The sequence below is a fragment of the Sinocyclocheilus grahami genome, unplaced genomic scaffold (assembly GCF_001515645.1).
Source record: "Sinocyclocheilus grahami isolate Dianchi unplaced genomic scaffold, SAMN03320097.WGS_v1.1 scaffold115.1, whole genome shotgun sequence".
In the NCBI taxonomy this organism is placed as follows: domain Eukaryota; kingdom Metazoa; phylum Chordata; class Actinopteri; order Cypriniformes; family Cyprinidae; genus Sinocyclocheilus; species Sinocyclocheilus grahami.
The window spans coordinates 976,823-990,489 of NW_015505294.1; the positions used below are offsets into that span (position 1 = coordinate 976,823).

The 13,667-nt window shown below is 37.5% G+C and overlaps 1 protein-coding gene across 10 annotated transcripts in view; it reads left to right on the forward strand.

Moving 5' to 3' along the window:
• The window catches only part of tjp1b (tight junction protein 1b), a 139,139-nt gene extending 125,731 nt beyond the window's left edge, over nucleotides 1-13,408 (forward strand). For 7 of the 10 annotated variants that reach the window (XM_016277724.1, XM_016277729.1, XM_016277726.1 and 4 more), the window contains 8 exons: nucleotides 509-1,420; nucleotides 2,011-2,102; nucleotides 3,244-3,465; nucleotides 3,552-3,691; nucleotides 5,148-5,571; nucleotides 6,474-6,691; nucleotides 8,770-8,913; nucleotides 12,009-13,408. In XM_016277724.1, the coding sequence (XP_016133210.1) occupies nucleotides 509-1,420; nucleotides 2,011-2,102; nucleotides 3,244-3,465; nucleotides 3,552-3,691; nucleotides 5,148-5,571; nucleotides 6,474-6,691; nucleotides 8,770-8,913; nucleotides 12,009-12,103 (2,247 nt within the window). In that variant the 3' untranslated portion in view covers nucleotides 12,104-13,408. The remainder of the gene's footprint in view (nucleotides 1-508; nucleotides 1,421-2,010; nucleotides 2,103-3,243; nucleotides 3,466-3,551; nucleotides 3,692-5,147; nucleotides 5,572-6,473; nucleotides 6,692-8,769; nucleotides 8,914-12,008) is intronic. The other 3 variants (XM_016277728.1, XM_016277733.1, XM_016277727.1) reach the window with 2 other exon arrangements.
• Nucleotides 13,409-13,667: the final 259 nt, after the last annotated feature.

Here is a 13,667-nt window from a genome sequence, read left to right on the forward strand (position 1 = left end):
AAAAAAATTTCCCATTGACTTTGGAAAAAAAACCACATTTTTTAAAAAAAAAAAAAATTTTTTTTTTTTTTATAGGTTAGGAATCTATTCATTATATATTTAAGTTTAAAATGTAAAAACTGAGCTTATTTTAATATTTCTGTCCTTCAAATATTTTTTTTTGTTGTAACCATATGCATTATATTTTATATAACTGTTTCTGTTAGAAAAATTGACTGTATTGTCAGCTTATGTTATTTTCATTGGTTCACGTTGATGAACCTAAAATCATACATACCTTTTTTTTTTTACTGCCTTGCAAGCACTGAAGGAAATGCTAATCTAGTACTTAAATATTTCATTACAGCTATTTGAAATATTTTGCCTGTTTTTTTTTTTTTACCTTTAAAAAGTTCTCAGGTCTGTTTCATTAACTCTAGCGACTGGGGTTGTTTTGCAAAATGTTCGTATCCCGATTGAGCCTTTTCAGTCAAACCAGCTCTCACAGCTGACGTTTTGTCCCTCACAGATGTATAAAAAGGATCTGTACAGCGTGGATGAGGCGGTGCGAGTGAACCACGGCGTGAAGCCTCCCCCTCCCCAGCAGCAGCCTTTAGGCCCCCCCACCTCGCTCTCCTACAGCCACCAGCCTGTCTACCAGGACCAACAGCCATACCGCCAGTACGAGCACCCGCCTTATGGCTACGACGGTGGCGGCTATGCACAACCAAAGCCTCACAATTACGACCCGCACCTGCACTACGACAGCCGTGTGCCTCACTACAACGAGCAGTGGCCCCCTTACGACCAGCAGCAGACTTCACCCCAACCGCCGCCCACGTCCGGCTACGCTCAGGCCCACAAGCCGCCTCCTCCTCCACTGGGGTACAGACCCCGCTCTCCATACGAGGACTGTCCAACCAGGGATTTCAGCCCCCCTCAGTCCCAATATGATGGTGTGTCCCCAATGAGCTACGATAACCGGCCGCAGCACGCCAAACACGCCCCTGCTCGCTACGAAGAGCCGCCTCCTCCAGTCTCCTACGACGCCCGCTCACCCTTCGTGTCTGATCCGCATGGATTCCCAGGCAATGCGCATCGCTCCCCTGATCCGCCCAAGCAGTATTACGGCGACGCTGCAATGAGACCCTCGTACAACCCTGGAGTGCCGAACCGAGCGTATAAAGCAGCACCGCACGAGCCCGTGATGAACTCTGAACCTCCCGCTCCGCCCCCCAAACCCGAGGCCGTCTTGTCTTCAGGAGATCCGCCTCACCCTGCAGCTCCCAAACCATTGCCGCCTCCCCCCAGGGATGATGACGACGATGAAGACCCTGCCATGAAGCCCCAGTCTGTGCTCAACCGGGTCAAAATGTTCGAGAACAAGCGCTCCGTGTCTGTTGACCGAGCCAAGGATATGCCGGAAGTAACAGGAATTAGGGTACGTTTCTGTCCCTTTGATGTATGTGACCTTGGACCACAAAACCAGTCATAAGGGTCAATTTTTGGAAATTGAGATTTATACATCATCCGAAAGCTGAATAAATAAGCTTTCCATTGATGTATGTTTGTTAGGACAGGACAATAATTTGGCCGAGATATAATCTGGATCTGAGGGTGCAAAAAAAATCTACATATTGAGAAAATCGCCTTTGAAGTTGTTCAAATGAAGTTCTTAGCAATGCATATTACTAATCAAAAATTTAAGTTTTGATATATTTATGGTAGGAAATTTACAAAATATCTTCATGGAACATGATCTTTACTTAATATCCTAATGATTTTTGGCATAAAAGAAACATTTTTCATTTTCATCCAATACAATGTAATGTTGGCTAATGCTGCAAGTATACCCGTGCGACTTATGACTGGTTTTGTGGTCCAGGGTCACATTTAACCTAGAGTTTTCCATTGAGGGCTTTGTTGGTAATAATTTAAACATGACTTAATATTGCAGTGTCAACTTTTGCACGGACAAGAAGGGTATGTAAATGTGTGTTGTTGACAGAATGGATGCACTTTCTTCTTCAGCCCACAGATCTCCCAAAACCTGTGAGCACACCTGGTCCTGTGCTTAAAGCCAACTCTCTCAGCAACCTGGAGCAGGAGAAACACTCTTACAGGTACAACCACATACTTACTGTACCGTTCAAAAGTTTGGGCTCTGTGAGATTGTTTAAAATGTTTTACATGAAAGTGTCTTATGCTCACCAAGGCTGCATTTATTTGTTCAAAAATTGTACAGTAAAAATTGTAAAATTGTCAAATATTATTGAAATTTAAAACAACAGTTTTCAATTTAATATATTTTAAAATATAATTTATTCCTGTGATCAAAGCTGAATTTTCAGCATCATTACGCCAGTCTTCAGTGTCACGTGATCCTTCAGAAATCATTATGCTGATCTGCTGCTCAAGAAACATTTCTGATGATCAATTTTGAAACAGGGTTATTACAGTTAACTAAGACTAAACCATGAAACATTTTCATTGCTAATAAAATAAAATGTTAACTGAAATAAAATGTAAAAAAAAATTCAGTTAGTTTAACTTGATGTACTAAAATAACTAGAACTTAAAAATGAATGAAAACATTAAAAACAATAAACACGTCTAGACATTTAAGAACAAAACCTGCCAAAAAATGACAAACTAACTTACTAAAGCTTTAAAATGAAAAAAAATCTAATTCTAGAGTAAAACGACACTTTGTTGAAAGCAGTTCTGCTGTGTAAACTTTTTTGACAATTCTTTGATGGATGGAAGGTTGAAAAGAACAACATCTATTTAAAAACGTTATTTGTCATTATTAATGTCTTGTCACTTTTGATCATTTAATATGTAACCTTGCTGAATAAAACAATTAATTTCTTTAAATAAAATCTTACCAGCCCCAAACCTTTGTGCAGTAGTAGTATGTATGTTCACCTACAAACGTCAACAGAGCCTTTATTTATAGTAAAAGGATCTGAATTGACTGGAGAAGTCATGGGAATTCATTAGCCAGAGAGCCTGTGAACTGTGGAGTAAACCAGAAATATTATCAACTATTTGAATGGATTGTCTTAAGTTACCACATTCTTTTATTCTATTGTTTACATGATTTAGTTTGACACTATTTTTAAGTAGTAGTGGTTAGTGGAGAATGCTAATGTAATCCTGTAGTGCCCTCTGCTGGTTGATCTTCCATTCTGGAAAATACTGTTAGATGTTACATAATAGTTAAGATCTTTCCTTTTGATGATTTATTTTTTCTGCTCCTAGAGCCCCAGAGCCCCAGAAACCTCATCCGTGTGTAGGGGACGAGGTGGTCCGCTCCAACCACCATGACCCAGATGAAGATGAAGAGTATTACAGGAAGCAGCTGTCATATTTTGACCGCCGCAGCTTTGACAACAAGGCCATGAATCAGCCCAACACTGGAATCAATCGCTTTCACGAGTCGCCCAAACCTCCTCAGCCCCAGGTCGCATATCCTTTCGCCAGGTACCATCTAACACGCTAGACAGACAGTGTTAACTCTTGTATGTTGATGGCGCTCTTGTATATATCGTACACACTCTCTGTTTCAGGACGGAGTCTGTGGAGAAGGTGAGTCCTGTGGACAAGAGGTATGACACCCTGCCGCCTGCCAACCCGTCACCTGCTCCATACAGCCAGCCCACGCCTGCTGCTCCACCCACATCCCTGCCCAAACTCAGCAACATCGACGGTAAGAATGAGTCTTGAGTGTCCATGGCACTTTTGGCTTTGTGGACTTTCAGAAAATGTGTATTTTTGTACACTCTTACTAGTTTAATTTGTCTGATAATAATGTCCAACAGTGTTTAAAAAAGCATCACAGGAGACGTCTTGTCTTTTTTTCTTACAGTTATGAATATTTCCACCAGTATCTTTTTCATTACATCTCAAATTTCCTATTGTGTTTGATAGCTTTCTGTTTTGGAAATTGCAACATTTTTGGAATACAATGCCTGATTTCATAGCTAGCATTTTATTTATCCTAAATACACACAAATAATATTTTCACACTTATTGCATACGTTTACAAAATTGCAGAATGACTGCAAATTCTGCATTGTAAAATACTATTGTCTGTTTGCGAAAACATTACACAAACTTAAGAAGCATTGACAATTAATTACTGGAAAATGTTTGTTTTTTTTAAATTGCAGATTATTTTTTACACGGTAAATAAATTACATTAAACATTTTTGGAATAAAATGCCTGCCACCTTTGTATCCTAAATACACACAAATAATATTTCTACACTAGCTGGATAATTTTACAAAATTAAAAAAAGCATTTTTTTTATTTTGTATTTTTTGGAATAAAATGCCCAACTCCTTTGTCTATTTAAGGTTAATTATAGCTAGCATTTTATGTATCCTAAATACACACAAATATCATTTTCACACATAATTGTGCAGAATGACTTAAAATAATGCACTATAAAATGCTATAGTCTGTTTGGGAAATATGTTACTGAAAAATTATAGATTAATTTTACAACCTAAATAATGAAACTAAATATTTTTAGAATAAAATGTCCAACTGAATACACTCAATCAATATTTTCACACTTATTGCATCATTTAAAAAAAATTACAGAATGTCTGAAAATAATACGCAATAAAGTACTTTTTTTCTGTATAGTAATCAAGTACATAAACTTTAATCTATTAATTATTAAAAGCTACTTTAAAAAGTAAGATTAATTTCACACCATAATTCAATAATTTATTACAAAAAAAGTGAAGTAAACAATGAAAATAATCATTCCTATGTAGTTCCTAAATAGTAATTATTCCTATGGGGTTTGGAGTTTTTGAATCTAGATCAAATTATAAAATATATACTAAGAAAACGTTTAAAAACTAGCAAATGAAAACGTGTTGAAGTTTAAATGTGACTTTTCTATGAGAAATAAAAAGAAATAGATTTATATAAATATATATATATATTTATAATATTTATATATAATATATCATATAAATATAATAATATTTATATCTGAAGTTGAAGAAGCACGCCCTTGCATAGTGTATGGCCATATTGTCAGTGTTCTTATATTGCCAACATTTCAGAAATCAATGCTAATACCAATGAGATTGCATCATATTTTACTCCACAACAAAAACTGGATGCATTCTCTCTATTCTCCCAGTAAACTCGCTGCCAGATCCTCACAGCTCTCCCAAAGCCAAACCGGACCTGCCGGCTCTCAGAGCTCCCGCCCGGGACGACCCCATCCAGACCAGCTACCTGCCCCCCAAGTCTTCTATCAACGGCACGGACGCCCCTCCCAAAACGCTAGGTGTCCCTACCAGCTACAACCGCTACGTCCCCAAGCCTTACACCAGCTCCGCCCGACCCTTCGAGCGCAAGTTCGAGAGCCCCAAATTCAACCACAACCTGCTTCCCAACGACACGCAGTCCAAACCCAGTGTGAACAACAACCTGAAACCTCAAATCTCGGCCCAGCCCCTGGACACCGACAGCGGGGTCGACACTTTCACACGCACCATGGACAACAGGCCCAAGAATCAGCACAACAACATAAACGCCCTTCCCAAGTCCATTCCTGTCAGGTAAGATGATGAAAGAACATCAGCCAGAGCTGGATTTATTCCTTCTGTTTACTAAACGACTCACTCAGTACGTTTACATGGACAACAATATTCCGATTTTAACACGATTAAGACAATACTCTGATTAAGAATCTACCATGTAAACAGATTTTTGATTACCGTGGGGTCATTGCACACTGAGTCCAAAGTTTTCGCACATTAAAAAAATAAATACGACCTCATGTCGTGTCAATCACATTTACACACTGCCTCTGAAACTTTCATCCATCAATAAAAAAATTTGAATCAGGTTCGATTTTTTTGCGTTTTCGCATCCGTAGCAAGCATTTTGATAGGAAAGGATGACGAATACGAAAAATCGCATATGAATATTTCGGACTCAGTGTGCAAAGACCTTAAATCCAGCTAAAGTCATGCTTGAAGTAAACAGAAATCGAATTAAGACATGTGGAGTACTCCTATTTTAGTCGCATTTTCGAAGTGCAGTATAGACATGTACACACCGTAATCACACTATTATCGTCGTGTAGGACACACACACGGCTGCGGTCAACCGTTTGACGTCAAATAAAAGAGTATCGCTTCAACAACCCCGTCAACTGTTTGCACGGTTAGCATGACAAATAATTAACTGCACTTAAAATTAAAAATGAAACAACGAAACATCATAACGAAAACGAACTATATGTTTATATGTGAAATTCTGGAGGGGATGTCGGATGGCGTTACGTTGGGACGTAATGACGTGTGCCATTAATCGATTTATGTACTATAACATGTAAAACAGGAACATGAAAGGAATATTCTAAAAGCAACTCATGTAAACACCTTAATCATAATATTGTCTTATTTAGAATAAGGTAAATAATTAGATTACTGATGACCATGTGTCTGTTTTCTAGCCCTAATGCACTGGATGATGATGTGGAAGACGAAGGTCACACTGTGGTCGCCACTGCGCGGGGCATCTTTAATTGTAACGGTGGGGTGTTGAGTTCCATAGAGACAGGAGTCAGTATTATCATCCCGCAAGGAGCGATTCCAGATAGCGTGGAGCAGGAGATCTACTTCAAAGTGTGCCGGGACAACAGCATTCTGCCCCCTCTGGACAAAGAGAAAGGTCTGAATCCCGTCTACTTTTGTTTGTTTTATTTTCATTTTTGTTTCAGTATATTTTTTGTTTGTTTGTTTTTCCTTTTTAGACTTTTGTTAGCTTTGAAGCTAATTTATGTTTGAACAAAACTACCTTAGTTAAAAGTTGCAAGACTGAACAAAAATGAAGAAAAGCATTGTCTGGTAACAGTAAGTTTGGTTTAAGGGCTGTTCACATTAAGTTCAGTGCACTGCAGAAAAGAAATACACAAAAGCTGAATTTTTGTCATGCTCTAGTGGGAAAAAACAAGTTTAGATGCATGAATTAATTGTTCAGCATAAAAACTATAAAAAAAACAGACCTGTTTACATAAAATCCAGTGCCGCTAAACAAAGTATTAAATATTAACAAATGTTTTGCTACACTGAACCTGATTTCTTAATTTTATGTTTTATGAACATTTTTGTTTATGTTTGGGGTCAGTAAGTGTATTTTTTTTAATTGGTACTTTTATTCACCAAGGATGCATTAAATTGATAAAAGAGACAGTAAAGCAATTTATAATGTTACCAAAAAAAATAAATAAATATATATATTAGGGCTGTCATCGTTAACGCGTTAACGCATGCGATTAATTTTACAATCGTTAACGCGTTAAAATAATTAAATGCAATTAACGCAAAATTACTGAAGCACAATTTCTATTCTAACCCTTTAACCCAATTTTGCTTCTCTGCTTGCGATCAGATCATTTTAAGCTGCTAAACTCCGGGAAAGTTTTCAGTCCAATGATCCAGTAAGAGAATGTATTCAAACAATCCGTCCAAAACAGCGCTAATATAAAGGAAACCAGGCTGATTACATCAGAGATTGCAGAGAGAACAGAGACTCGCGTTGCGTTGTGTTTCGCTTTTAAACACGATCTCTGTCATATTCTGTGATTGTCTCTGAAGAGCGCGAGCCCTCGTACGTCACGCGCACTGTGTGAAGTACAGACTGAACGGGTTGTCAACACATCCCACCGCTGTATGGCCAGATGAGACGCAAACTACGTTTTCTCGACTGGATAACCGTCTCGCTAGTAAAGTTTTGATGGATGAAGACTGCAATCAAGGTAAAGACGATTGCGGTGGCATACAGAAGTCGTACAGTAAGCACGCGTGAGTCCGTTATAATAATGCGTGTATGAGTGCACTTGACGCACTGATCACACATTGTATTTATGCACAGGCACAGACATTTCTGTACATTCACGTTGTTTCCACACACATTCACGATAATGTTTTGATTTGTCATGTTTATGTTGCTGTGTTTAGTTATTCTGAATGGATCCGTGTACTGTAGTAGATATATGCAGTCAGCAGTCGGTTGGTTTAGGTTTTTTTTGGCATCTCCATGTGGTCCTGTTCGGTATCGCAACTTGGCTTCTCTAAAATGTAAAAAAGCTCTTTGGTGTTGCACTGTACACATACTATAAAATTCAGATTTATTTTTCTTTCATATGTGCATTTATGGGCTCCTTATATCATTTGGTTCTTTGGTGTCATTTTGGAGTTTCTAAGTGTCCTTTTTTGGAAAGACATCTAAATTTATCTTGAAAAAAGGTTGCAGAAAATATAGGTTTTTGAGAATCACCCTTCAATCTTTTGGTTTACTTTGCTGGATATAGCAAATGATGACAAAATAAACATTTGAAACAAGATAAATGGTCTATGCTTAATTTCATGAAGTGTGCAATTAATCGTGATTAATCACAGAAAAAGGATGCGATTAATTAGATAAAAAATTGTAATCGATTGACAGCCCTAAAATATATATATATATTAGATTTATACTGTATATATTAGATGATTTATATATGTATATTAGATTTTAAATAAATGCTGTTCTATTTATGACTTTTATGATTTATGCTAAGCTTTCTATTTATGAAAGAATCCTGAAAATATATGTATCAGTTTCCACAAAAATATGGATTGTAATAATAATAAATGTTCTTCTTTATAGTATTTTTTGACCCCCAAACTTTTGAATGGTGGTATAGTTGTTGAATTAATGACACACTGTTGCTCCTGAAGCTTATTGTAGCCTGTCTGCTCTTCCAGGTGAAACTCTGCTCAGTCCTCTGGTGATGTGCGGCCCTCACGGTCTGAAGTTCCTGAAGCCCGTGGAACTGCGTCTACCACACTGTGCATCTATGACCCCTGATGGTTGGTCTTTTGCTCTAAAATCCTCCGACTCCTCGTCGGGTACGCTGTCCTTTCTCTCTGTCCTATGATGGGTCTTTTGGGATCGGTATTGAAGCTGTTTGGAAACCGCTATCCACCTTGTGATTTTCTTTCATTTTCTGGTTCCCTGAATTAACATTTCACGCTCAGTTATCCTGATCACTTTCACGGTGTGATCTGTGCGCTTGCTTTGCTTCATCGATGTATCACCAGTCTGAATCGCAGATGCACTCAATGTCTCTTTAGCTCTTATTCATTCACAATTAACCCATGTAATTTTGTAAAATGTGACTGGAACTGACACACATCATTGGGCTCAGTATGGCCACGTTTGAGGAAGACAATCAGGAGCGAGTCCATCTAAATTAGCATTGGCTTTGTGTATAAATACAGGAGTCACTCCTGATCTTGTGATGGTTATCACGATGGTAATATGGCTGTAGATAAGAAATGTGGATGCCAACAAATGAACCCATTTGGCATTGGCAATTTTTTCTGCATTTTTGCAGATGGGTTTTGACACCCATTTATAACCAATCTCTGTGTGAACAGAACTGGATTAAGTGTTCAAAAGAGGAGTGACTGTTAATTTTAGCCGCAGTGTGAAAATGGCATGTCTAAATGGAGTAATTGGGTTACTCTGGGAAAATTTTGGATTTAAAACCACATTTAATTTCATTTCCAGGACTGAATCTGCTAAATTATTGTGTACGAATACAGGAGTCACTCCTAATTTCGGCATGGTGGTAATGTGGTGCCTTCTGGCTGTAAACAAGAAAGGTGGATGCCAGCAAATCTTGGTTTCGCGTTTGTAACCTTGTTTTTCAAAAATGAATTTGGTTTTCACACCCGTAACTAGGGATGGGTACCGAAACCCGGTATTTAATCGGTCCTGGGGCTAAATTATGAAAGACCGGAGTATCGATAAGCTCTGACGTTAACGGTTCTGCTATCGGTACTGGAGAAATTAATAAAACACACATACATTTATTATTTGCTATATATACACATTATCTTGCCAATTCTATCTCACCAGAGTCGCCAGCTGTTTTTCAAACATTTGTCTATGATGCATTTTTGCTATTCGCAATTCAGAAGCGAGATCGCACCCACGCGGAGGAGCTTCAGCACGCGCAACATGAAAGCCCTGTTTAATTATGATAGAAGAGAGAACTAAACATTCAAACATCTGCTTACACTTTAGGCCTGTGGCTGTTTTATTAAGCTAATTTTATTATTTTATTTCGATTTTGGCTTCTAAGGATTATACAAAAGAAGACATGAGGTAAAGCTATTAAAAACTAGCTGCGTTTCGTCTTGCGCAACTTCTTTCCCTTCACAGCGGCGCGCATTCGTTCCGCCCTAAAACCCAAACTTAACGTCAGAATCAGCTCAGTCAGTGATTGTTGTAAGATGCCGTCTTTACTGTTGCTAAATTGCGGGACATGTTTGATGATAAAATGTTGAAAGCACAATCCGCACAAGAGACACTGTTCCTCAAGCTGAAATGTGTGCGTGCGGCGCGCTCCAAAACGGACAAACAAATTACACTTTGAGCTTCAGGCGCATGTCCAAACGATCAAATACACACACAAATGTCAAAATGGCCGGCTTGGAGAGTATTTACTTAAACACAGTTTATGTCTTAAGTGGAGGAGAACAAAATCCGATGTGTGTCAATATATTGTCTTAAAGTGACAGACTGGCACTTGGGCCTTCAAAATGCAAATCTGCTCTTAATCTGAATAACGTCATAGCTTTTATTTGTCAGTTTGTTTTACTTTGTTTCTTTGTTCATGTTCTTACTGCACACTGGTGCATTTACAAATTGATGTTTTATATTCACTTCATTAAATATTTATTTTACATTTCAGAATATAAAGCCATGTTAATTCAGATCTTAATTTGTCATATCTATCTATCTATCTATATATATATATATATATATATATATATAAAACAAAAAGTACCGATAAGAATACCGTTAAAGTACCGAATCGATAAGTAGTATCGGTAATACCGTTAAAACCTTAATGATACCCATCCCTACCCATAACCAAATTCTGTGTGTGAACAGAACTGGATTAAGTGCTCCAAAGGGGAGTGACAGAATTTAGCTGCAGTGTGAATAGGGCCTGTCCAAACAGAGTCATTCGGTTCAGGGAATCAAAACCATATTTAGGTTATTTGCAAAACTGAATCCCTTAAATTAGGAGTCACTCCTGATCTCATGATGGTTGACATGGTGATAATGTGGCATCTTGTGGTTCTAAATGACATGTGGTTGTAAATAATAAATTAACCTGATTGCTATTTTTGATGAAAGTCTTTCCCGGAGCAAATTAATTTGTCACTACCCGAATTAATCGAACAGTGTGTATACAGAACAGTATTAAGCAGCCAAAAATGAGTATTGAAAAAACTGAATTTAGCTGCAGTGTGAACTAAGGCTACATGATTAATCCAAATAAAACCCTAATCACACAGGCTGTGATTTTAATTAATTAAAAATATATGTGCTGCGTGTTTCAGAATGAAGCATGGCACGATGTTCTGTTACCTGTGAGCAAGACAAATTATTATTATTACTTATTTATATTTTACAGAGAATATAAAAGTTTCATTTCTCATTTTGTTTAATTATTTCTATTTAGTAATAATAATTATTATTATAATTATACTTTGGTAACAATTTACAATAAGGTCCCATTAGTTAATGCATTAACAATAATGCTTTGCTACAGTATTTATTCATTTTTGTTGAAGTTAGTTAATAAAAATATAACTGTTCATTGTTAGTTCATGTTGGATTTGATTGTAATAACATATGTAAAAGTTGAAATTATGATTTATAAATATTTTAGAAGTATTTTTTATTATTAGCTCATGTTAACTAATTCAGTGAATGGAACCTATATTATTATATATTTTATATAATGCAATTTTGGGCTAAATTGTGCAGCCCTACAAACGGCCACAGCAAACCTAATGCCTTTTTCTTTTTAATCATAATTTATCATAATTTTTAGTGTGAATAGAAAAATCTGAATTTTTAGATTATGATGTTGTCTTATAGCATATTCCTCATGATGTTCCTCCTGTTGATCTGTCCACAGGTGACCCCAAATGCTGGCAAAACAAGTGTCTACCAGGAGACCCCAATTACCTGGTGGGCGCCAACTGTGTGTCCGTGCTGATCGACCACTTCTGAAGAGCGCAACAGCTGGTCTGTTACTGAACGTCAGCGCATGGACCCTTCTCCAGCTCTTCTACTCAGGAGGAGGGATTTGCACCACTTTATGAAGTATTCATTCTTCCATCTTTTCTTTGATGGGCTGAAGCGGCGTGCCCAAAAAATCTCTTTGAGAACAGCACTGATGGCACAGTACTACAGAGCGCTCCTTTTACTATTCCCTTTGTTTTCCTTCTCTCTCCCCCCCTCCCTTTTTCTTTAGCTTTTGGTGCTTGAAGAATTGCAAAAAATTACTGAATAAATAAATTACTGAAATCGAACTGCTAATGGAATGCATGACCTGTGCCACAGACAGTCGGAAAGATTTCTCCCATTTTTGACATTTGTAGCGTCTTTTTCTCCAAATAATTAGAAGTCTTGAACGGAACCGGAAAAACAATAGATGGAAAAATGAAGTCATTTTACGTAAAACAAGTGAATCCTACCAATGTGCTCCCAAACAGAAAAGTCCATGTATGCAGAGCTTTTTTTGTTTGCGAGGTCGTGTGTTTTTCGTGGAACGCTGTAATTGATTTTCACGGATCTGGAAAGCATGTCGGTTTGTAGAGAATGAAGAACAATTGAGACTTTCTGAAGTGAAGAACTGATTATTGAAGGAATGTGACTTTTGCACTCGTCTGCTCATGGACTTCTCTCTGGCTAAAAACGAAAAAAATGGGCTCTTTTTCTGCTCTCTGGTTTTGAAGCGATTTTTTCTAGCGTCGATAAACACTGACTGTGGTTTTCCGAAACTCCTGCTGTCTAGAGATCTATGCATGTGCTATGACTCAGGTCCAAACGCCTGCTACTAAGTTGAGTACACAAACCTACCCATCATACACTGCAAGCAGTGATGCCTTATCTGCATTTTTTTGTTGTTTTGTTACTTTGACCCGAAAGACGTCGAATTTCTGTTACAGAGGGAAGGACACGAAACTCTCCCACCGTAATGAAGCGGGATATTTAGCACACAATGAAGTCTGATCAACAGGTCCGCTTTCTCACTGCTATGCATATGAAGTCAAAGAATATACAAGAACGTGTTTCAATTACAGCTGTATATATTGTGCTAGCATATGGCCTTGGTTCGCTGTAAATGACCTTTTGTACATCTTTATTTTGTATAAAAACCTAACATGGAAAAAATTTCTTAACAAAAAAAAAAAAAGGAAAACTATAACATTGGTTATGTTTGTATTCCGGTTATACTTCTGAGCTTTGGAATTTACCTTAGCACTACGGAGAAAAAAACTGAAGCGAATTTGAAAAATTACAAAATAAATGCAACGGAAAAGGACGTTATCTTTTATACCAACAGCATATATACAAAACACTACGTAATGGCATTTTTAACAGTTACAGAAACATTTTTATTATTTACAAACTAGAAAAGTGCTCCGTTTGAATAATTTAAGGACTCTGTACTTCAGAAGGGTCCGCGTTGGTGGTCGGACCCCGACTTTATTTGTGATACTGGATGCTGTATTGTGTGCCCTGAAATGTATTTTTGTACTAATAGACAGTTTATTAAGGCACATCAGTA